The sequence below is a fragment of the Eupeodes corollae genome, chromosome 2 (assembly GCF_945859685.1).
Source record: "Eupeodes corollae chromosome 2, idEupCoro1.1, whole genome shotgun sequence".
Lineage (NCBI taxonomy): Eukaryota > Metazoa > Arthropoda > Insecta > Diptera > Syrphidae > Eupeodes > Eupeodes corollae.
The window spans coordinates 134459807-134485614 of NC_079148.1; the positions used below are offsets into that span (position 1 = coordinate 134459807).

Below are 25808 nucleotides of genomic sequence, written 5' to 3' on the forward strand. Positions count from 1 at the left end.
TAAGATTGATTTGGTAACAACAAAAATGAATTCTTTGTTTACATATTATTAATTATCTTTCTCAGATTTGTTTTTATATTTTTTTTTGTATTGTATAACTAGAAAGGAAACTTTTGTTTATAATAAAATTACAGTTGAATAAAAGAAAATAAACTGACAAATCTATTTGCTCTTTTATAAATTGCATTCACATTTATTTTATTACTTTACCCAAGAACAAAACAATAGATAACTTAATTAAATTAATTTCCGAATAACAAATCACTTAACCCTTTTTAGCTTTATTTAGTGATTTTTCTCTATTTTCATCAACAAACTGTTTGGTTAGTCTTAATTTAAGTCTTTATAGTCTGATTGGGATCTTTTACAGTTTTTTTTTTTTAATTTTACTTTGACACTCATATTAATTTGAACTTGGGTAAAATTAGTAATTCATTCGATTAAACTTATTAAAAGTTCAAAAAATATACTTTATTATTATTCATGGCCTATAGAAATAAAAAAACCATTTAATTAACTAAATTATTTAAAGTTTCCATTTCATTTAACGAATAACATAAGTACTGAACAGAACAAATATAATATTATTTATAAGTAATTCCTGCTATTCACTTACACGCCAGGAAGCATTTTTATTGAGGATGACACGAAGGTTGAAAAACACGGGCCATCTGATCGTTGGAAAAATTATATTCATCTTCATCAGACTCTGAGCTACTAGTACGTACAGTGGCTGCATCAGGATCAGTTCCTGCATTATCTTGATTATCACTTGGTCGTGAATTACGTAAAAATTGACGAACGAAATAATAAAATTGACGATCATCGAATCCATCAATCTCCTCCACCACAGATCGTTTGAGATTTTTCTTAACACACTTATCAAGTTTTGTCATAACGGGGGGGTACTGTGAATGGGAGAGAAAGAATATTTTTGTGTTTGTTGGTAAATTAAGTTCTTAGGGGGATTAGAAGAAGCTAAGATTTACGATTTCACTATTGGGTGCCCATATTTTAATATTCCAATCCAGTCCAGATGTAGCTAGTACCGGTATTGTAGGATGTGGTTCCAAGCAATTGACCTTAAATAAGCAAAAAATATACAAATTACTATATTTCTTTTTTTGAGGTAGACTTTCAAGTTCTTACCACTCCAGAATTATCACCTTCCATGAAGTTCAAAATGGACTCTGTGTTTTTATCCCAGAAGAATATATTACCACAATCACTGCCACTGATCACATACTCTGAATTTGGTCCAAAGAAATTAACTCCTTTGATAGTCTTATGGTTGCTATAAAAATAATAGTAAAATCATTATTATCTGTAAGAAAAAAAGTATAAAGAGCCTTACTAATGGCCCCTATAACGATGTTCAAATTGTCCAGCAGTATACACCTTGCTATTGAACAAGTATATATCGTCATCGCTATACGAAGCCAAAATCTCAGATCCATTATTATTGTAAACACAGCATGTTATATGTGGCGTAATAGTTTGCTATAAAAAGAGAAAGGATCAGTTTGTTTCTAAGCTCACAACAATTGAGAACTTACATCGTCTATTCTTTGAGGACACATTTTGTGAAGAGTTTTACTCATGTTCCGCTTATCATAGACCCTAACGTAACTATCATTACCACAAACACAAATCTCCGGATCGAAGGGATGGTGAGCTATACTGTAGAGGGGTACTTTTTTCCTATCCTCTTTCACGGTCTTGAGACGATTCACTGGTGATTTACGTAGATCACAGCACACAATTTTGCCATCTTCTCCGGCACTCAAAATTACAAATGGATTTTGTGGACATAAAACTAATTTATGAACCGCCGAGCTGTGTTTGTACAACGCTCGAGTTCGAATTTTACCGCCACTTGGTGGAATGGAAGCAGCACGTACTTGACCATCACGACTTGTCGATACGATATCCATACAACCGTTCATTTCGATGAATTTTGTTTGGAAAATATTCGCTTGATGACCAGATTTGTATTGGAACTTTGTCTTGTTCATCGCCCAATCCCAGACAATAACTCTCATATCATCGGACCCAGTGCAAAGTAAATTTCCTATCATTTTCAAATCAATTAAAGGTTTGTCATAAATAAAAAAGGTTTAGTAAGATTTACCTGATCTATTGAAATTCAAGCAATTCACACATCCACTGTGTTTATGCATAGAGTGTAAAAGTTTCATCTTTTCTACGACATGTCTTGAACCATAGAAACGTGATTGAAACGTATTTGATAGACCGCCGTGGAGTGATCGACGACCATTGCCTAAAAGTCCATGTTCTCGGTGCATGACTTGCGATGTCACATTCCATGTGTAATTCGGTTTTGGTTTATTCATAATCTCATTGAAAGCCTGATCGTCTACTTCGTCTCCGGCACCTGCTTCGTCATTGCTACTGGCGAAATCCTCATAATTATTGGTATCGGAATCGCTTGTTATTGAAGAATCCAGAGAGAACTCAGGAGCACTTGTGTGAACCAGCTTAAAAAAAGAATATAAAATGTATATCCAAAAAATGTATTCAAAACTTTTAAAAGAACTAAAAAGCTAAATTTTACAGAGTTATACAAAATGATAGGAAAGGAAAAAAGTCCAACAATACCCAGGCTTTAAAGACAGAAGTAGACACGTGGACTATAGCAGATGAAGAATATCTTAATCTGTTATTAGACACCCACTTTCCAGGTAGCTCTAACATACTCAACGACTTAACATCAGAGTCTCAAGCTTCTACAAGCGATTTAGTTGATCGAATAACGCAGGAAAAAATCTCCAGGACCAGACGGAATCATTCCGGCCGAACTACAAAAATTCTCAGACATGATCATTCCACCATTGGAAATCATTCTGACAAGCTGTTTAAGGTTGAGATATATTCCCAAAGCCTGGAGAATGGCAAAAGTAGTCTTCATTCCTAAAGCAGGGAAACCCTTACACGTTAACCCTAAAGATCCACGACTAATCAGCCTATCATTCTTTCTTCTTAAAACCTTCAAAAGATTGATTGAAATTTACATCAGACATAACTTAAAACCATGTCTCATTTCCACAACTCGACATGCTTACTCTAAGGGAAAATCAGTTGAATCAGCACTTCATTCGCTGGTACATATTATTGAATATTCCCTCGAATAAAAAGAATATAACCTAGTAGCGTTCCTAGATATTGAAGGAGCTTTCAACATTAGTTACCAGGCGATCACAACAGCAATGGATAATCTGAAATTAGAGAAATCACTCATAGATCTTATAAGTCTAATGCTCAAAAGCAGGAAAATAACTTCTAGCATTAGAAGTTTTACTACCACCAGATCGGTGGATCGAGGCACTCCCCAAGGTGGAGTCCTTTCGCCTCTTTTATGGAACATGGTAGTAAACGACTTACTTACGGCATTGGAAACAGAGGGTTTCAAGGTGATTGCCTACGCTGACGACGTTGCGATATCCGTATCTGGGAAGCACCCCCAAGTTCTCTCGGAACTCCTACAAAGTGCCTTAAATAGGCTAACAAAATGGGCTAAGCAATGTGGCTTGGACGTCAATCCACATAAAACATAATTAATACTCTTTTCGAGAAGATATAAAATTCCTCAGATTAGCCCACCCAAGATTAAAGGAATACCATTAAGCTTTTCCGACCAAGCTAAATATTTAGACAAAAAACTAAATTGGAAGGCAAATATTGATTATAGAGTAAAAAAGCCTACTGTAGAGCTTTTTACTTGTAAAAAGGCGATAGGATCAAAATGGGACTTCTCCCCAAAAATAACCCACTGGCTATACACTTCGGTAATCAGACCGATACTCATTTATGGAGTTGTCGTATGGTGGACCGCACTGGACAAGATGGTAAATCTAAATAAGCTCATCAAAGTCCAGCGGTCAGCAGGTATGTGCATCACAGGAGCACTTCGCTCAACACCAACCACAGCACTTGAAGTGCTTTTAAACCTAACACCACTTGACATCTTCTCTAAAAAGGTGGCTGCCAACTCATGTGTAAGGCTTAGAGCCACATCTCAATGGACCAGTAACAGTACTGGACATATTACTATTCTAGACTATTTCAGATCTATCCCAGATCGCTTAGACTATACCACCCCAAAAATGGTATTCGGTAAAAGCTTCCATGTGTCCATCCCTTCAAGATACTCCTGGGAAGAAGAGAGACCCCTAGAAGACGATGCGGTACACTTCCATACAGACGGTTCAAAGAACGATCACGGAGTTGGAGGTGGTATCTATTCGGAACAACTGAATCTCAGTCTATCATATAGACTTCCCAATTAATGTAGTGTATTCCTGGCAGAAGTAATGGCGATTAAAGAAGCACTATCCTGGCTCAAAGAAGACGTTATATCTTGCAAGGATATACGAATCTTTTCGGACAGCCAAGCCGCTCTTAAATCTCTCGCGTCTGTCTCCACAAACTCTCAGATAGTCCACGATTGTCGATCATCTCTGAATGAGATGACGGAACAGTTTAATATTCACCTCATTTGGGTGCCGGGCCACAGAGACATTCCGAGAAATTGCAAAGCCGATGAGCTCGCCAAAAACGGAACACTTCTGCCTAATGTTAGACAAAAACATAACATAGGAACACAACTTGCTACATGCAAATATCTTCTCAAACAATATGCTCTAGAATCAACAAATGCTAGATAGCCACAGAGTACCACTTGCCTAGCAACCAAGCAAATATGGCCAAGCATAGACTTAAAACGGTCAAAAGGCTTGTTATCCCTGAGCAGACAAAGTATAAGCTCTACAATTGGAGTAATAACAGGACACTGCCTCATAGGAAGACATGCTCTGAGGCTATGGGTCGAGGAGGAAGAGGAAACAGTCCAACACCTTCTATGCACATGTCCAGCACTCTCCATTAGAAAGAATAACTTTCTCGGTAATCCCTTCTTCGATAACACCAGTGAACTGGCAACGAATGACACAAAACGTCTCTCTAACTTTATAAAAAGTACGAAATGGTTTGTTTAAGTTCATGACTCTCCCATGAGTAACCTCATTAGTGGTATCACAATGGACCCTTGAGTTCTTCGTGCGTCAATGACATCTGGACAGCCACTCCAACCTAACCTAGTTGTAAATAATAAGATTTCTTATATAAAATGTTTCCTCTTGTGTCCTTTAAAAACGAGTTTCGATTTGCAATTTGTTACCTCTCTTGGTGTAGAAACAAAATTTTCGTTTTCGAACGCTAATGACATTCGGAAACGCATTGCCAGGTACGAAAAATCCAAATATGGTTTGTCATTCCTTAAGTACTAGATTTCTTATCCGCATTAAAAATAGAGAGTACAAAATATTCGTTTTCGAAAATATTTGCTTTCGAAACGCATTACAGAGTAGGGCCCCAGCACTTTGATATGCACTGCTATGAACAGCCATATATTTAAAAAACTGTTTTTACTGTGACAAAGCTAACGGTAAAAAATCGATAATACTAGGAATCGATAATTGTAGGTCCCTTCCATTCATGACAACAGTACTCGCACACAGGAATGTTTGAAAGTTGTAAGTCACTAGGCCCTTGTCACAACGGACTGTTGCGCCACCCAATTTAATTTTTAATTAAAATCTATGTTGCGAAAACAAATTGATAAAATATTGTGAATACCTCCAATTTTGTCTCATAAGTGTTTGAGTTATATTATTTAGGTAGATGAACGTGTAACGAAGATTATTAGAAAATCAATACAATTTAAAAGCAAAATTAGTTCAACTGAAACTTTTTTGACTAAGATGATAAGCGGCATTTTAAGATTTACCCCTATAGTTCGCTGGGTCCATCTTATCTCCTTTTTTGTGTAGGGAAAAAATGAATAGATTTTCTAAAAGCATCCAGTGCATTCCCTGTGGCGAAGATATCATTATATACTTTTGTATATTTAAAGAATTCGTTTGGGATCCGATCAACTCCGGGAGCTTTATTTTCCTTAAAATTCGCTACAATTACTTCAACCTCTGAGATTGTTATTTCGTTATCTTAGGTTTTCAAAATTAGGCCTGGAATACTGAATTAGTTGAGAAAAAAGTTCTGCGTTCAACTGATTTTGAAAATGATTTTTAATTGCTGATGCAAATAAAGGTGATTTTGATTCAAACGTTTTTCTTTAAGGATTCTTATTGCTCTAAAAAAATCCGAAGAGTTTCTTCAGACAGCTATACTTTCTGCTTGTTTCTTCAAAAAGTTTACTTTTTTGGCATTGTGAATAGCTTTGAAGGCTTTATTGGCAGTAATGTAGTCGGCTTTTAAAGAAATGGCATTGAAGTTTTGGTACAAGTTTAAAAACGCAAAAGATTTTTTCCTCGCAAACTCACAGTCCTTATCATACCACGGTGATTTAGTTTTGCAGGGAACTGGATTAGCTTGATGTGCAATGGCTGTGGATGTTATGATGTTCTCCAAAACTTCTATAGTCAAAATGTTATCCTTTATTAATTGTACTGTCATATTTCGGTTTAAACTCATTTGATACGCTTCAACTTGATTTTTGTTCCATTTCAGTTTTGGAAGAAGGCAATTTTGTGTTTCTTGTTCGTTTTCTGATTCTGAAGTGGTCAAAGTGGTGACCAATGGTCGGAGTATATCTGACTGTCCACCTCGAAATCATAAAGATAAACAGAAATGTCGTTCGACATGAAAAGATAATCTATAACAGATTGACATGGATTGAGGATGAAAGTGAATTAACCTTCCACATCGCTTTTTTGTGTACCGTTCATAATGGACAGATCGAAAGCATTTCCCATGTCCAAAATCATTCTACCCCTAGCGTTTATTTATTATTTATTTAATATCAATTAGAGTTTACAATCTCAAATAGACAAATGAAGTTTTTAAAATATTCGTTGAATCATTATAAAATTAAAGCTATATACAAAAAAAAATTACAATTATTTAATTACATTATTCAATTTGTTAAAAAGTACAAGTTTAACATATTTTTGAATGAGTTTCGACTCCAATGAAAATTAAAATCTATATTAAGTGATACATTATTAATCTCCCTAACCATGCGAGTTATGGGTTCATTAAACGCATAATTTACTCTATGAACGTTTTCCCAAAATAATGTTCGAATTCTTAGTTCTGTAGAAGGAGCGTAAAGATCAATAAGCGATAATAAATAAGGACAATCAATATGATATGATAAAATATATCTGACAAAATTTATGGCAAATATCTTACGGCGATTTTCTAATGTCTGCATAACAATAAGCTGATATCTAACGTTATACGAAGGCATTTTAATGTTCCAGCCTAGTTTGTGTACTACAAATCTTGTAAATTTCTTTTGGACATTTTCTATCCTTGTAATATGAACATTGTAATGAGGATTCCACACTACGCAGCAATATTCAAGGATTGATCTAACATAAGCCACATAAAGGGCTTTAAGTGTGTAGGGGTCCTTAAGACCAAACGAATTACGAAAAATAAAACCCAACATAGAGTTGGCTTTGTTCACCATGAATTCTGTATGTTGGACAAAGTTTAGTTTGTAATCAAAAATGACTCCAAGGTCTTTTTTAATAGAAACTCTATCAAGGACATGACTTTGCATATTTTAGTCGTAAATGATAGGTAACAAACGACGTGTAAACGAAAAACATTGACATTTGGATATGTTTAGAGCTAATTGGTTTATATTGCACCATTTGATAAGATTGTTTACATCATTTTGGAGAAGTGTACAGTCTGTTAAGTTTTTTACACGTCTAAAAAATTTTAAATCATCCGCAAACATAAGACGCATTGAGTTTGTAAGGACATCAGGTAGGTCATTAATAAAAATAAGGAACAGCATTGGACCTAAATGACTCCCTTGCGGAACGCCAGAAGTTACAGAAAAGGGATGAGAGGTAATCGAATCAATTGAAACGAGTTGACTGCGCCCTGTAAGATAAGCTGTCAGCCATTTTAGCATGTTGGAATGAAAACCTATGTTCTCTAATTTTTTTAATAAAATTTTATGATGCACCCTATCAAACGCTTTTGCAAAATCGGTGTAGATAACGACCACTTGGTAACCGTTTTCTAATGAATTGAGAATACAATTCGTGAAAATGGTTTGGTTAGTGGAAGTTGATCTACCGGGTACAAAACCGTGTTGGTACGGGGATATGATTTATTTTAATAAAAAAATCAATTTATCACAAACAATTTTTTCAAATACTTTTGGTATCGAGGACAATTTACTAATAGGTCGGTAGTTTGTTATTTCCTGTTTTGGACCACATTTGTGAATAGGAGTAACAATGGACGTTTTCCATTCGGGCAAAAATACACCACATGTTAACGAACTATTAAACACAAAACTCTAGACAGAACGACGGAACATTTTTTTAAAACAATAGGTGGAATTTCATCCGCACCAGAATTTTTATCTTCAGTTAGACCAGATAGAGCCAATTTAACTTCTGATAAGGTAACACTTAAATTACCTATGTTTAGACTATTTAAGGGCCTATTATGTAAGACAACTAAGAACAAAGTTGAGTTGTAATCCGGCAATCGGTATTACCGATCACAACTAATTGACTGTCACAAGTCAACCAGTAGTCAACTAAAAAATGGTTGACTTTTTAAGTGTGTTCGGGTTATTATGTAAGCCAGTTGAGTTGTCTCTCAGTTGTGATTGTTGTCAAAATTCAGCAACTGATATTTACTAGTTGTGTAGTGCATTTGTGTGTACAAAAAAATAACTGTAGGCATCAACAGTTCATTGAAAACCAATTTTTTTAAGAAAATGGGAAAAACAATGTAAGTTTTACAAATAATAATATAAACATCTGTAAGAAAATAATTTTTTAGATTAAAAATAACTAAACCAGCCCAATTCGAGAGGTTGATTGAGGTTCTGCAGCAGAAACCTGAGCTGGCCAGAGGCAAGGGACAATTCGGTTCCACAAAAAGAACCCAAGACGAAGAATGGGAAAATATAGCTGTTCAACTGAATAGCATTGGACCACCATCAAGACCACCATTTTTTGGTGCTATGATTCGAACATGAGTTCCATCGATGCGTCCTATTACTCCAGGAAATCTGGTTTTCTGGTAAAAATGAATTTTTGATAAATTCATCTCATCATTTGTCATACGAGCCTTAATGCATTGTGGACAGATACGTTCTTCTACTACGTCTAGCACTTTTTTTACCACTACCGAAACTATTGGCTGAGCAAGGCCTAAATTAAAATCATTACCACTGCACTTTTGGTAACTTCCTTCTGCCATGAAACGTAGGGCAGTGCAGAGTTTGAGAATTGGTGGGATTGCGGAGGAACGCTGTGGTTGTTTCAAATGATCTTTGATTTCATTTAGCACATAAACAAATGCGTCTTTGTTGAGTCTAAAATAACTTATAAATCTGAAACAAAACGAAGACATTAAAATCAACACTCATCAAAGCATTTGTTTATAAATAATACTTTTTGTTTGGAAGTTCCAATGGATTGGAATGATCTCGAATATTATTTCTCATCAGCGCAACATTCAGAGCATTTTCTTCTTCCGAATTTCCAAGAAACAAATCACTAGAACTCTCCATTTCCTATTATTTTGTCTTTTTTATAAAATTTTGCACTGAATTCAAAATTTTGAAATTCCTACGTATTTTACTTTACACAGCTGATTTTGACACAAAACAAGCACATAAAAGTAGGCAACGTATTTGGTCTACTCAACTGAAAAAAGTTGTCTCCCATAATACGATTTTTTTTTGCAGTTGTCTTCAAATTGAGTTGTCTTGATTACAACTCAACTAAGTTGAGTTGTGATCCATTTAGGTAGATGAACGTGTAACGAAGATTATTAGAAAATCAATACAATTTAAAAGCAAAATTAGTTCAACTGAAACTTTTTTGACTAAGATAAGATGATAAGCGGCATTTTAAGATTTACCCCTATAGTTCGCTGGGTCCATCTTATCTCTTTTTTTGTGTAGGGGAAAAATTAATAGATTTTCTAAAAGCATCCAGTGCATTCCCTGTGGCGAAGATATCATTATATACTTTTGTATATTTAAAGAATTCGTTTGGGATCCGATCAACTCCGGGAGCTTTATTTTCCTTAAAATTCGCTACAATTACTTCAACCTCTGAGATTGTTATTTCGCTATCTAGTATTAGGTTTTCAAAATTAGGCCTGGCATACAGAATTAGTTGAGAGAAAAGTTCTGCGTTCAACTGATTTTTAAAATGAAAATGATGGATGTTATGATGTTCTCTAAAACTTCTATCGTCAAAATGTAATCCTTTATTCTTTGTACTGTCATATTTCGGTTTAAACGCATTTGATACGCTTCAACTTGATTTTTGTCCCATTTCAGTTTTGGAAGAAGGCAATTTTGTGTTTCTAGTTCGTTTTCTGATTCTGAAGTGATTAAAGTGGTGACAAATGGCATATAGTCGGAGTATATCTGACTGTCCACCTCGAAATCATAAAGATAAACAGAAATGTCGTTCGACATGAAAAGATAATCTATAACAGATTGGCCTGGATTGCGGATGAAAGTGAGTTTACCTTCCTCATCGCTTTTTTGTGTACCGTTCATAATGGACAGATCGAAAGCATTTCCCATGTCCAAAATCATTCTACCACTAGCGTTTATTTATTATTTATTTAATATCAATTAGAGTTTACAATCTCAAATAGACAAATGAAGTTTTTAAAATATTCGTTGAATCATTATAAAATTAAAGCTATATACAACAAAAAATTACAATTATTTAATTACATTATTCAATTTGTTAAAAAGTACAAGTTTAACATATTTTTGAATGAGTTTCGACTTAAATGAAAATTAAAATCTATATTAAGTGATACATTATTAATCTCCCTAACCATGCGAGTTATGGGTTCATTAAACGCATAATTTACTCTATGAACGTTTTCCCGAAATAATGTTCGAATTCTTAGTTCTGTAGAAGGAGCGTAAAGATCAATAAGCGATAATAAATAAGGACAATCAATATGATATGATAAAATATATCTGACAAAATTTATGGCAAATATCTTACGGCGATTTTCTAATGTCTGCATAACAATAAGCTGATATCTAACGTTATACGAAGGCATTTTAATGTTCCAGCCTAGTTTGTGTACTACAAATCTTGTAAATTTCTTTTGGACATTTTCTATCCTTGTAATATGAACATTGTAATGAGGATTCCACACTACGCAGCAATATTCAAGGATTGATCTAACATAAGCCACATAAAGGGCTTTAAGTGTGTAGGGGTCCTTAAGACCAAACGAATTACGAAAAATAAAACCCAACATAGAGTTGGCTTTGTTCACCATGAATTCTGTATGTTGGACAAAGTTTAGTTTGTAATCAAAAATGACTCCAAGGTCTTTTTTAATAGAAACTCTATCAAGGACATGACTTTGCATATTTTAGTCGTAAATGATAGGTAACAAACGACGTGTAAACGAAAAACATTGACATTTGGATATGTTTAGAGCTAATTGGTTTATATTGCACCATTTGATAAGATTGTTTACATCATTTTGGAGAAGTGTACAGTCTGTTAAGTTTTTTACACGTCTAAAAAATTTTAAATCATCCGCAAACATAAGACGCATTGAGTTTGTAAGGACATCAGGTAGGTCATTAATAAAAATAAGGAACAGCATTGGACCTAAATGACTCCCTTGCGGAACGCCAGAAGTTACAGAAAAGGGATGAGAGGTAATCGAATCAATTGAAACGAGTTGACTGCGCCCTGTAAGATAAGCATTGTATATATATTTCCTATAGTACTCCTATGGAACGAAAATTTTTATTTCATCTCCACGCCGTTTATGGCGCTGCGTGTATCAAAATGCTTGGTAGGAAATCAAAAATGAGGAGAAAATTACTAAAGAAAGAATGAGAAAAGTAAATTTGTTTAGGTTCCATAAGCATTAATATGTTCGAGGGAGATAGCCAAAGTACAAATTTCAAACCAAAAAGGAATAATATTTGTTTACATTTTTGTTTTGCTTTCACGCGTGAATGTAGAGGAGATGTGCATATGTATTCATATGCTTGTAGCTATGTATACTTTAACGTTGTAGGTATTTTTAATTTAAAAATTGTCGTTAGATTTTAAATTTTCAATTTTCAATTTTCAATTTTTGTGAAAAATTAAATGTTGCCATATTTGGCATATACAAATACATATGTTTGTAGCTATGTATACAAAAACGTTGTAGGTATTTTGAAATTATTAATTCTCATTTCATTTTAAATTTTCAATTTTTGTTAAAAATGAAATGTTGCCATATTTGGCATATGATGCATTGAAGATTTTAAATATATTCAGTTATTTTGTTGTTGTTATTCTTGCGTATTATTTGTTATTTGTACGCATCAAGTATAAACACAATCAAAAATTAAAATTTATTCAAAACTTGGATGATTTTTGTTTTTTAACGGCTAAATAGGGTGTACTGAATTGACAGAATGGAAGTGTTTCTTGTGTGGAGATATCATTAATTGCTTCTATGGAACTCTTCGATTCATATAGCCCAGAACATTTTACTTTTTTCGGTTTGAATCTTTTAAGGTCTTTTCTTGTAAAAGATACAAACATACTTGTAAGTGCATTGTATGCCGAGTTTGCACCTTGTTTCAAGAGTTTTTTTTCGGCGGGCATTTTAATTAGCATGTCTAGGAATTTAGCAACAAAAACTTTTCAAAAATGGATATCTTATCAGAACAAATAGCCCATTTGACTCTAGTTGAGATCTTACTAAAGAATTCGTAGATAGTTTGAGGTTTAACTGCAAGTACTGACGAAATCAAAATTATTACCGAAAAGCTAATCAAGAAAAAAGTCCTTTTGAAAACAAAAGAGTCCCTTTTGAAGTGAAGGGAGATTTTATACCTGTTATCTTTTTGGCAAAACTGGTTTAAACAGCTGACGCACGTTTCGTGTTTTGTTTCACTATCAAACGTCTTCAGTTTGATCTACGAGTATAATTGCACCATGAATCGTCTTACAAACGAACAACGCTTGCAATTTATTAAATTGAAATATTGAAAATTGGACTAAGCGAATGGACGCCTTGAGGCGCGGTCAAGTTCAACATCAGCATGAAATAATCTTTAAAAATTAAATTATATGGATCGTGCTATACATTCAAATAAAAATTTCATGCATTTTTCCGAATTGTATGTAGCTATGTGTTTGTTTTTAACTTTCATATATTTTTTAAAAATTCACCCTTTATAAATATATACATATACATATGAAACTGACAAACTAAAGGAATTACATGAAACTACATTTTTGGTATAAAAAAGATAAAATATAATTTTTTTTGATTTAAGAGTCATATCAAAAATAAAGACAATTATCAGGAACACCCTTTTGAATTGAAAAACAAATATATTAAAAAATATATTATATTCACTACCTACCTCAAAAAATACTCTTGCAGTAATTTTTTGCGTTGTTATTGTTTCTCTTATAAATATTTTTTCTATTTCTTTCCAAAGCATAACCGTAAAAACTTTCCTCTTTAAGTATAATATGCATACACACATATAATGTCAAAAAGTTGTTGCTATTGTCTCCCTCGATCTCCTACTACATTTGCATATGTTCTTCTCTATTTTCTATTCTTTAATTATTGTTGAATTTTCCTTCATTCTCAACTATTGAGGGGTATAAAAAAGGGATCAAATTCAATCATCTCCACGCCTCTCAGATGTCGCTTCGATCGTTCCTCTTCATGAGAGTACTATAGAAAATATATATACAATGCTTTCTCTTTGACACCATGTCTGAAATCCCGCGTGATCTGTCAAATACTAATGCATGAAAATCCTAACCTCAAAAAAATCACCCTTTTTATATATAGATTAAATAATTACTTGGACTGCCAAATTGATTTCTCTTAATATTCCAAGATTTTATTATTTAAATGTACATAATATGGATTAAGATTGATTTGGTAACAACAAAAATGAATTCTTTGTTTACATATTATTAATTATCTTTCTCAGATTTGTTTTTATATATTTTGTTTGTATTGTATAACTAGAAAGGAAACTTTTGTTTATAATAAAATTACAGTTGAATAAAAGAAAATAAACTGACAAATCTATTTGCTCTTTTATAAATTGCATTCACATTTATGTTATTACTTTACCCAAGAACAAAACAAATGATAAATTAATAAATTAATTTCCAAATAACAAATCACTTAACCCAGCTTTAAATATATTTTTAGCTTTATTTAGTGATTTTTCTTATTTTCATCAACAAACTGTTTGGTTAGTCTTAATTTAAGTCTTTATGGTCTGATTGGGATCTTTTAAAAAGCTTTTTTTTTTTTTAATTTTTCTTTGACACTCATATTAATTTGAACTTGGGTAAAATTAGTAATTCATTCGATTAAACTTATTAAAAGTTCAAAAAATATACTTTATTATTATTCATGGCCTATAGAAATAAAAAAAAACCATTTAATTAACTAAATTATTTAAAGTTTCCATTTCATTTAACGAATAACATAAGTACTGAACAGAACAAATATAATATTATTTATAAGTTATTCCTGCTATTCACATACACGCCAGGAAGCATTTTTATTGAGGATGACACGAAGGTTGAAAAACACGGGCCATCTGATCGTTGGAAAAATTATATTCATCTTCATCAGACTCTGAGCTACTAGTACGTACAGTGGCTGCATCAGGATCAGTTCCTGCATTATCTTGATTATCACTTGGTCGTGAATTACGTAAAAATTGACGAACGAAATAATAAAATTGACGATCATCGAATCCATCAATCTCCTCCACCACAGATCGTTTGAGATTTTTCTTAACACACTTATCAAGTTTTGTCATAACGGGGGGATACTGTGAATGGGACAGAAAAAAAAGAATATTTTTGTGTTTGTTGGTAAATTAAGTTCTTAGGGTGATTAGAAGAAGCTAAGATTTACGATTTCACTATTGGGTGCCCATATTTTAATATTCCAATCCAGTCCAGATGTAGCTAGTACCGGTATTGTAGGATGTGGTTCCAAGCAATTGACCTTAAATAAGCAGAGATTATACAAATTACTATATTTCTCTTTTTGAGGTAGACTTTTAAGTTCGTACCACTCCAGAATTATCACCTTCCATGAAGTTCAAAATGGACTCTGTGTTTTTATCCCAGAAGAATATATTACCACAATCACTGCCACTGATCACATACTCTGAATTTGGTCCAAAGAAATTAACTCCTTTGATAGTCTTATGGTTGCTATAAAAATAATAGTAAAATCATTATTATCTGTAAGAAAAAAAGTATAAAGAGCCTTACTAATGGCCCCTATAACGATGTTCAAATTGTCCAGCAGTATACACCTTGCTATTGAACAAGTATATATCGTCATCGCTATACGAAGCCAAAATCTCAGATCCATTATTATTGTAAACACAGCATGTTATATGTGGCGTAATAGTTTGCTATAAAAAGAGAAAGGATCAGTTTGTTTCTAAGCTCACAACAATTGAGAACTTACATCGTCTATTCTTTGAGGACACATTTTGTGAAGAGTTTTACTCATGTTCCGCTTATCATAGACCCTAACGTAACTATCATTACCACAAACACAAATCTCCGGATCGAAGGGATGGTGAGCTATACTGTAGAGGGGTACTTTTTTCCTATCCTCTTTCACGGTCTTGAGACGATTCACTGGTGATTTACGTAGATCACAGCACACAATTTTGCCATCTTCTCCGGCACTCAAAATTACAAATGGATTTTGTGGACATAAAACTAATTTATGAACCGCCGAGCTGTGTTTGTACAACGCTCGAGTTCGAATTTTACCGCCACTTGGTGGAATGGAAGCAGCACGTACTTGACCATCACGACTTGTCGATACGATATCCATACAACCGTTCATTTCGATGAATTTTGTTTGGAAAATATTCGCTTGATGACCAGATTTGTATTGGAACTTTGTCTTGTTCATCGCCCAATCCCAGACAATAACTCTCATATCATCGGACCCAGTGCAAAGTAAATTTCCTATCATTTTCAAATCAATTAAAGGTTTCTCATAAATAAAAAAGGTTATGTAAGATTTACCTGATCTATTGAAATTCAAGCAATTCACACATCCACTGTGTTTATGCATAGAGTGTAAAAGTTTCATCTTTTCTACGACATGTCTTGAACCATAGAAACGTGATTGAAACGTATTTGATAGACCGCCGTGGAGTGATCGACGACCATTGCCTAAAAGTCCATGTTCTCGGTGCATGACTTGCGATGTCACATTCCAGGTGTAATTCGGTTTTGGTTTATTCATAATCTCATTGAAAGCCTGATCGTCTACTTCGTCCCCGGCACCTGCTTCGTCATTGCTACTTGCAAAATCCTCATAATTATTGGTATCGGAATCGCTTGTTATTGAAGAATCCAGAGAGAACTCAGGAGCACTTGTGTGAACCAGCTTAAAAAAAGAATATAAAATGTAAGCCAAAAAACGTATACAAAACTTTTAAAAGAACTAAAAAGCTAAATTTTACAGAGTTATACAAAATGATAGGCTTATGATGAAGATTACGGAACGTTTCAGTATCTTCAACATATTTTTTATCTCTTTCTTCGTGGATAATTGGACAGTAATTGGATAATCATTCACTTATTTGATCTACCTTTAAAAATGAATGTGTCCACATTAGTATGCTTTTTTTCCCCATGGTTAAAGATAGTTGTAAATACTTCAGAAGCCTCAAGACTCAGGAAAATTCTCTCAAAAAGTCCAACAATACCCAGTGCTTTAAAGGCAGAAGTAGACACGTGGACTATAGCAGATGAAGAATATCTTAATCTGTTATTAGACACCCACTTTCCAGGTAGCTCTAACATAATCAACGACTTAACATCAGAGTCTCAAGCTTCTACAAGCGATTTAGTTGATCTAATAACGCAGGAAAAAATCTCCAGGACCAGATGGAATCATTCCGGCCGAACTACAAAAATACTCAGACATGATCATTCCACCATTGGAAATCATTCTGACAAGCTGTTTAAGGTTGAGATATATTCCCAAATAGAGAATGGCAAAAGTGGTCTTCATTCCACGGAAACCCTCCCACATTAACCCTAAAGATCTACGACCAATCAGCCTATCATCCTTCCTTCTTAAAACCTTGGAAAGATTGATTGAAATTTACATCAGACATAACTTAAAACCAGGTCTCATTTCCACAGCTCAACATGCTTACTCTAAGGGAAAATCAGTAGAATCAGCACTTCATTCGCTGGTACGTATTATTGAATGTTCTCTCGAATACAAAGAATATAACCTAGTAGCGTTCCTAGATATTGAAGGAGCTTTCAACAACGTCAGTTACCAGGCGATCACAATAGCAATGGATAAGTTGAAATTAGAGAAATCACTCATAGATCTTATAAGTCTCATGCTTAAAAGCAGGACAATAACTTCTAGCATTAGAATTTTTACTACCACCAGATCGGTGGATCGAGGCACCCCCCAAGGTGGGGTTCTTTCGCCTCTTTTTATGGAACATGGTAGTAAACGACCTACTTACATCATTGGAAGCAGATGGTTTCAGGGTGATTGCCTATGCTGACGACGTTGCAATATCTGTAGCTGGGAAGCACCCCCAAGTTCTCTCGGAACTCCTACAAAATGCCTTAAATAGGCTAACAAAATGGGCTAAGAAATGTGGCTTGGACGTCAATCCACATAAAACAGAATTAATACTCTTTTCGAGAAGATATAAAATTCCTCCGACTAGCCCACCCAAGATTAAAGGAATACCATTAAGCTTTTCCGACCAAGCTAAATATTTAGGCCTCATTTTAGACAAAAAACTAAATTGGAAGGCAAATATTGATGAAAGAGTAAGAAAGGCAACTGTAGAGCTTTTTACTTATAAAAAGGCCATAGGATCAAAATGGGGCTTCTCCCCAAAAATAACCCACTCATTTATGAAGCCGTCGTCGTATGGTGGACCGCACTGGACATGATGGTAAATCTTAATAAGCTCATCAAAGTCCAGCGGTCAGCAGGTATGTGCATCACAGGAGCACTTCGCTCAACACCAACCGCAGCACTGGAAGTGCTTTTAAACCTAACACCTCTTGACATCTTCTCTAAAAAGGTGGCTGCCAACTCATGTGTAAGACTAAGAGCCACCTCTCAATGGACCAGTAACAATACTGGACATACTACTATTCTAGACTATTTCAGATCTATCCCAGATCGCTTAGACTATACCACCCCAAAAATGGTATTCGGTAAAAGCTCCCATGTGTCCATCCCTTCAAGATCCTCCTGTGAAGAAGAGAGACTCCTGCAAGACGATGCGATACACTTCTATACAGACGGTTCAAGAACCGATCACGGAGTTGGAAGTGGTATCTTTTCGGAACAACTGAATCTCAGTCTATCATATAGACTTCCCAATCAATGTAGTGTATTCCAGGCAGAAGTAATGGCGATTAAAGAAGCACTATCCTGGCTCAAAGAAGACGTTATATCTTCCAAGGATATACGAATCTTCTCGGACAGCCAAGCCGCTCTTAAATCTCTCGTGTCTGTCTCCACGATTGTCGATCATCTCTGAATGAGATGACGGAACAGTTTAATATTCACCTCATTTGGGTGCCGGGCCACAGAGACATTCCGAGAAATTGCAAAGCCGATGAGCTCGCCAAAAACGGAACACTTCTGCCTAATGTTAGACAAAAACATAACATAGGAACACAACTTGCTACATGCAAATATCTTCTTAAACAATATGCTCTAGAATCAACAAATGCTAGATAGTCACAGAGTACCACTTGCCTAGCAACCAAGCAAATATGGCCAAGCATAGACTTAAAACGGTCAAAAGGCTTGATATCCCTGAGCAGACAAAGTATAAGCTCTACAATTGGAGTAATAACAGGACACTGCCTCATAGGAAGACATGCTCTGAGGCTATGGGTCGAGAAGGAAGAGGAAACAGTCCAACACCTTCTATGTACATGTCCAGCACTCTCCATTAGAAAGAATAACTTTCTCGGTAATCCCTTCTTCGATAACACCAGTGAACTGAAAACGATTGACACAGAACGTCTCTCTAACTTTATTAAAAGTACGAAATGGTTTGTTTAAGTTCATTACTCTCCCATGAGTAACCTCATTAGTGGTATCACAATGGACCCTTGAGTTCTACGTGCGTCAATGACATCTGGACAGCCACTCCAACCTAACCTAGTTGTAAATGTTAAGATTTCTTATATAAAATGTTTTCTCTTGTGTCCTTTAAAAACTACCTTCGATTTGCAATTCGTTACCTCTCTTGGTGTAGAAACAAAATTTTCGTTTTCGAACGCTAATGACATTCGGAAACGCATTGCCAGGTACGAAAAATCCAAATACGGTTTGTCATTCCTTAAGTACTAGATTTCTTATCCGCATTAAAAATAGAGAGTAGAAAATATTCGTTTTCGAAAATATTTGGTTTCGAAACGCATTACAGAGTAGGGCCCCAGCACTTTGATATGCACTGCTATGAACAGCCATATATTTAAAAAACTGTTTTTACTGTGACAAAGCTAACGGTAAAAAATCGATAATACTAGGAATCGATAATTGTAGGTCCCTTCCATTCATGACAACAGTACTCGCACACAGGAATGGTTGAGAGTTGTAAGTCACTAGGCCCTGGTTCACAACGGACTGTTGCGCCACCCAATTTAATTTTTAATAAAAATCGATGTTGCGAAAGCAAATTGATAAAATATTGTGAATACCTCCAATTTTGTCTCATAAGTGTTTGAGTTATTTTATTTAGGTAGATGAACGTGTAACGAAGATTATTAGAAAATCAATACAATTTAAAAGCAAAATTAGTTCAACTGAAACTTTTTTGACTAAGATAAGATGATAAGCGGCATTTTAAGATTTACCCCTATAGTTCGCTGGGTCCATCTTATCTCTTTTTTTGTGTAGGGGAAAAATTAATAGATTTTCTAAAAGCATCCAGTGCATTCCCTGTGGCGAAGATATCATTATATACTTTTGTATATTTAAAGAATTCGTTTGGGATCCGATCAACTCCGGGAGCTTTATTTTCCTTAAAATTCGCTACAATTACTTCAACCTCTGAGATTGTTATTTCGCTATCTAGTATTAGGTTTTCAAAATTAGGCCTGGCATACAGAATTAGTTGAGAGAAAAGTTCTGCGTTCAACTGATTTTTAAAATGAAAATGATGGATGTTATGATGTTCTCTAAAACTTCTATCGTCAAAATGTAATCCTTTATTCTTTGTACTGTCATATTTCGGTTTAAACGCATTTGATACGCTTCAACTTGATTTTTGTCCCATTTCAGTTTTGGAAGAAGGCAATTTTGTGTTTCTAGTTCGTTTTCTGATTCTGAAGTGATTAAAGTGGTGACAAATGGCATATAGTCGGAGTATATCTGACTGTCCACCTCGAAATCATAAAGATAAACAGAAATGTCGTTCGACATGAAAAGATAATCTATAACAGATTGGCCTGGATTGCGGATGAAAGTGAGTTTACCTTCCTCATCGCTTTTTTGTGTACCGTTCATAATGGACAGATCGAAAGCATTTCCCATGTCCAAAATCATTCTACCACTAGCGTTTATTTATTATTTATTTAATATCAATTAGAGTTTACAATCTCAAATAGACAAATGAAGTTTTTAAAATATTCGTTGAATCATTATAAAATTAAAGCTATATACAACAAAAAATTACAATTATTTAATTACATTATTCAATTTGTTAAAAAGTACAAGTTTAACATATTTTTGAATGAGTTTCGACTTAAATGAAAATTAAAATCTATATTAAGTGATACATTATTAATCTCCCTAACCATGCGAGTTATGGGTTCATTAAACGCATAATTTACTCTATGAACGTTTTCCCGAAATAATGTTCGAATTCTTAGTTCTGTAGAAGGAGCGTAAAGATCAATAAGCGATAATAAATAAGGACAATCAATATGATATGATAAAATATATCTGACAAAATTTATGGCAAATATCTTACGGCGATTTTCTAATGTCTGCATAACAATAAGCTGATATCTAACGTTATACGAAGGCATTTTAATGTTCCAGCCTAGTTTGTGTACTACAAATCTTGTAAATTTCTTTTGGACATTTTCTATCCTTGTAATATGAACATTGTAATGAGGATTCCACACTACGCAGCAATATTCAAGGATTGATCTAACATAAGCCACATAAAGGGCTTTAAGTGTGTAGGGGTCCTTAAGACCAAACGAATTACGAAAAATAAAACCCAACATAGAGTTGGCTTTGTTCACCATGAATTCTGTATGTTGGACAAAGTTTAGTTTGTAATCAAAAATGACTCCAAGGTCTTTTTTAATAGAAACTCTATCAAGGACATGACTTTGCATATTTTAGTCGTAAATGATAGGTAACAAACGACGTGTAAACGAAAAACATTGACATTTGGATATGTTTAGAGCTAATTGGTTTATATTGCACCATTTGATAAGATTGTTTACATCATTTTGGAGAAGTGTACAGTCTGTTAAGTTTTTTACACGTCTAAAAAATTTTAAATCATCCGCAAACATAAGACGCATTGAGTTTGTAAGGACATCAGGTAGGTCATTAATAAAAATAAGGAACAGCATTGGACCTAAATGACTCCCTTGCGGAACGCCAGAAGTTACAGAAAAGGGATGAGAGGTAATCGAATCAATTGAAACGAGTTGACTGCGCCCTGTAAGATAAGCTGTCAGCCATTTTAGCATGTTGGAATGAAAACCTATGTTCTCTAATTTTTTTAATAAAATTTTATGATGCACCCTATTAAACGCTTTTGCAAAATCGGTGTAGATAACGTCCACTTGGTAACCGTTTTCTAATGAATTGAGAATACAATTCGTGAAAATGGTTTGGTTAGTGGAAGTTGATCTACCGGGTACAAAACCGTGTTGGTACGGGGATATGATTTATTTTAATAAAAAAATCAATTTATCACAAACAATTTTTTCAAATACTTTTGGTATCGAGGACAATTTACTAATAGGTGGGTAGTTTGTTATTTCCTGTTTTGGACCACATTTGTGAATAGGAGTAACAATGGACGTTTTCCATTCGGGCAAAAATACACCACATGTTAACGAACTATTAAACACAAAACTCTAGACAGAACGACGGAACATTTTTTTAAAACAATAGGTGGAATTTCATCCGCACCAGAATTTTTATCTACAGTTAGACCAGATAGAGCCAATTCAACTTCTGATAAGGTAACACTTAAATTAGCTATGTTTAGACTATTTAGAGACTGACAAAAAGAGGCGTTAGTGACATTATTAGAATCAATATAATTTGACTTAAAAAACTTAGCAAAGGCATCGCAAATAGATGGTAGACTTGTTAAAGTCGAACCTAAATATTGCATACTTTTAGGGAATCCATTCGATTTTTTTACTTTTAATGAAACTCCAAAAACATTTACTATTTACTCTTAACTTGGATGCCAAAGAGTAAATATAGTTTTTATATACAAATTTATTTAGAACATTGAAATTCATTTCACACTCATTATTTGACTTGAGTCAGGTATAATTTTTTTCGCTAATTTGCGAGGTGGGGAATTTAACTGAGACATTTTAAAGGAAGAGAACTCTTTTTTGAGATCATTCACACTCTCAGAAAAAAACGTTGAAATTGTTAATAAATTGGGAAAGTTCAACGACCTATATATTCAAAAAAAAAATCAATCTTAGTGGTTTAGTGTTGAGGACTTTTTTGTAGGAAATTAAATTGCCTTTTAAATTGTATCTAAATTTTGCTTTCTTTAGAACTTATCATTTACAAGTTAATAGTGGCTTTTATTAGTGTGTTAGTAAGCGTTAGGGATAAACAGCAATGAACACTTCTCTAGACCGCTTAATTCTGAGCAAACATTTAATTGTGCGAGATGATCTCGTATAGGGCCGCAAAGCTATTTAAAAAAATGCTCAAAGTTTACGTGGGTGTTCTAAAAGGAACCTTCTATTTTAATTATTAATTTTAGGGGCTGAAATTTTGAGGCAATCATTTTTGTTGAAATTTCCAACAAATGTTTAGCATGTGTACAAAAAACACTAAAAGAAACGATATTTCGACCTAAGAAAACACTGTTAAAAATGCGTTTCAACGCTCCCTCAAGTTTAACCATTTTCAGAATTTTGCCAATCCATTACTGCACACAGCAATACTAGATAGCTTGAGTTAACATTTAAGGTATTAGGAAACTCACTTTCAAAATATTGAAAATAACAAAAACTGCTCATTTTCCACAGAATATTTTAACTCATCAAAATATCGTTTTTAAAAAGTTGCTAGTACTCGTATATGTATGTATGTATAAAATTCCTCAAAATAGACTTCAAGTTAATTGCAAATAAAATGTCTCTTATCTAAGATAAGAAGTTCTGAAATTCAATTTTCTATTATCCTATGTTAGTTCTTATTCAAAACTCAAGTTGTCATTTTCATCACGAATTCAAAGCATTACCTCCAACAGATTTCTTAAAGGAACCTGCATTGCCATTCATTTGTATTAATCTCTTCTCCTATTAAATCTATCTGGATACGTTTGTGTTGTTGTAATCCTTTTTGAAAAGCCAACAGATGCCACAAAGTAAACCAAAGTATTGCAAATGTTTTTGAATTAGTAAATTGTCTAAATAATTCCTGAACACCAACATTTGTCTTCGTAATAAATTTTACTTACATCAGATTCACTGGATGCTTCATTAGGTTCTGAAGGTGGTCGGGAGTGTGGCCGACGTGTTGGCTCACGCACAACCACTTCTGTCAGAGAGTCCAATGAGGAAGACGAAGACGACGTTATCATGCGACTTCTGTAATTTCTGGGTCTAATTGCGGCTAGACGACGGCCACGTGTACGAAACCGGACTTCAGCAGCACCAGGCAAAAAGTCCGAATCGGCTTCACCTCCATCTCTTGGCAACGATGGCGGTGATGTTGGACTGGTTACGTCCACATCGGCATCGGCATCCGCATCGACGTCGACGTCCACATCGACTTCTGGTTCAGCTCTTTCCCCCACATTTATGATGCTATCAACGATTGCTTTATCAAGTTCATCATTACAAGAAGGTTTCAAATTATCCGATAAGTTGGCATTTTCGTTTTGTAATTGAGTTGAAGTGCTGCAAACGTGTTATGCAATAAAAACGAGATTTCTAATATGTTCCAAATGTTCATTAGTAAACGAGGCATACCTTGGCAATGCTACATTATCATTTTCTTCAGTTTCATCAGATTTACGCCTCTTGCTTGTCCTGCTTGGACTCGTTTCCTTGTCCATTTCTTATACGTTCTGCTCTTTCGCAGTTGCTCTACAAATATACAATTTATTTCCTTGATAATTCCCTACGAGACAACCTAAGAAACGTTTTTCTTTTGTTGATAATGAAAACAATAACTTGTTCCTTCTTGTTCACAGTGATCTATGAATTGGTTATTTTTGTAGAAAAATTAATTCTTATACGAAAATCAATTCGCAAATCGCAATCAGACATTTTTCTTTTCTATAAAAATGACATTACGAGTGAAACTACTTTTATATTTTTAGAATTTAATATCAATTATTATTTTTTTTGCTTCAGGATTTATGTTTAAGGGTTTTTTTTATTAAATTCGCCTTTTATTTTTTGTCGAATTATAAACTTTGAAACTTTGTGGTTTGTCTGGAAAAGAAAATAAATGAAGGAAAAATTAACTTGTCGTCTCTCGCTCGTCGCAAGAGGAGGGTTTTTTATTTTGGTTTTGTGATTTGTAGTATGTTGGAAAAGTGACAGTTGATCGACTGTTCAAGTTGACATATTGTGACAACGTAGAAAAAGGCGTAGTTTGCACTAAGAAAGCATGAATCGGTTTAAGGTGGAGCATACAAGTTGTTTCAAAAATAAAATTATATTTTTTTGTAAGAAAAAACAAGGACACATCTAAGGAGTTTTTTTTTTATTTAGAGCTGCACGAATGTGTTTATTTTATTTGATAAATAATATTTATAGGAATTTTATACATTTAGCAATTCTACTCTGAACGTCGAACTTGTTGAGTTGTAGAAGCTGAGTAAGGTGAATGATTCTCTAGAATTTTCTGTAGACGAGTCCTGAAATTAAAGGACGTTCTTATTCCTGTACATACCAGCCTTCGTGATGTCACCAACTCCCATCCCACCTCCCACGTTGTAATGGCGAAAAAGCTAGCCGCACTCCTTCTCACTCTAGGTAACCTAGCCAAATTGCCGTTACCGAATCCCAATCTTTTCCTTACATATCTGAATGATGATTGAACATCAACTGACTCCTCACCTATCTCTTCCTCTCCTCCCAACTCTCATCTTTATTGGGCTGGATTTAAGGTGTTAAACGACCCGTGCCGATGATCAGCCTGGCTGGGAGCCCAATTTAAAAATAGCCCAGTCTCTAACGGAGTAGCTAGCCTTATCTGTACATGCGAATCTCTCTTTTCTTCGCATCTTGTGGGACCAAAAATGTACAAAAACAAAATTGAAAAGAACGATGAGACCGGTATCTCTTCAGGGCCGGAAAGCAGTTTGGCGTAAAAGCCTGTTACCGTATCTCCTGCAGGCAACACAGAGAAGGGAGTAGTGGCTAAACATGGAACCTTCTCTGCTGTTGGTAGCAACGAGAATACGAGGGTAGCGATACCTAATTTAAGTAGTGGTAGGGCTGTGAAAA

General features: G+C 34.4%; 3 protein-coding genes across 3 annotated transcripts; all 3 read right to left on the reverse strand.

Moving 5' to 3' along the window:
• Positions 1-6492, reverse strand: LOC129945250 (DDB1- and CUL4-associated factor 8). The gene is made up of 7 exons (XM_056054910.1): positions 6360-6492; positions 2132-2506; positions 1557-2071; positions 1355-1500; positions 1150-1294; positions 990-1082; positions 1-908 (listed from the first exon to the last, which is right to left on the reverse strand). Exons 1-7 carry the CDS (start codon positions 6490-6492, stop codon positions 633-635), a joined length of 1683 nt encoding a protein of 560 aa, XP_055910885.1. The 3' UTR covers positions 1-632.
• Positions 6493-8882: 2390 nt separating this feature from the next.
• LOC129946967 (uncharacterized) lies at positions 8883-9606 on the reverse strand. Its single transcript, XM_056057352.1, has 2 exons — positions 9474-9606; positions 8883-9412 (listed from the first exon to the last, which is right to left on the reverse strand). The coding sequence occupies exons 1-2, from the start codon at positions 9590-9592 to the stop codon at positions 8992-8994; spliced, it is 540 nt and encodes a 179-aa protein (XP_055913327.1). The 5' UTR covers positions 9593-9606; the 3' UTR covers positions 8883-8991.
• Positions 9607-13926: 4320 nt separating this feature from the next.
• Positions 13927-24866, reverse strand: LOC129947087 (DDB1- and CUL4-associated factor 8-like). The gene is made up of 8 exons (XM_056057522.1): positions 24321-24866; positions 23807-24248; positions 16131-16497; positions 15556-16070; positions 15354-15499; positions 15149-15293; positions 14989-15081; positions 13927-14902 (listed from the first exon to the last, which is right to left on the reverse strand). Exons 1-8 carry the CDS (start codon positions 24404-24406, stop codon positions 14627-14629), a joined length of 2070 nt encoding a protein of 689 aa, XP_055913497.1. The 5' UTR covers positions 24407-24866; the 3' UTR covers positions 13927-14626.
• Between the last annotated feature and the right edge of the window lie 942 nt (positions 24867-25808).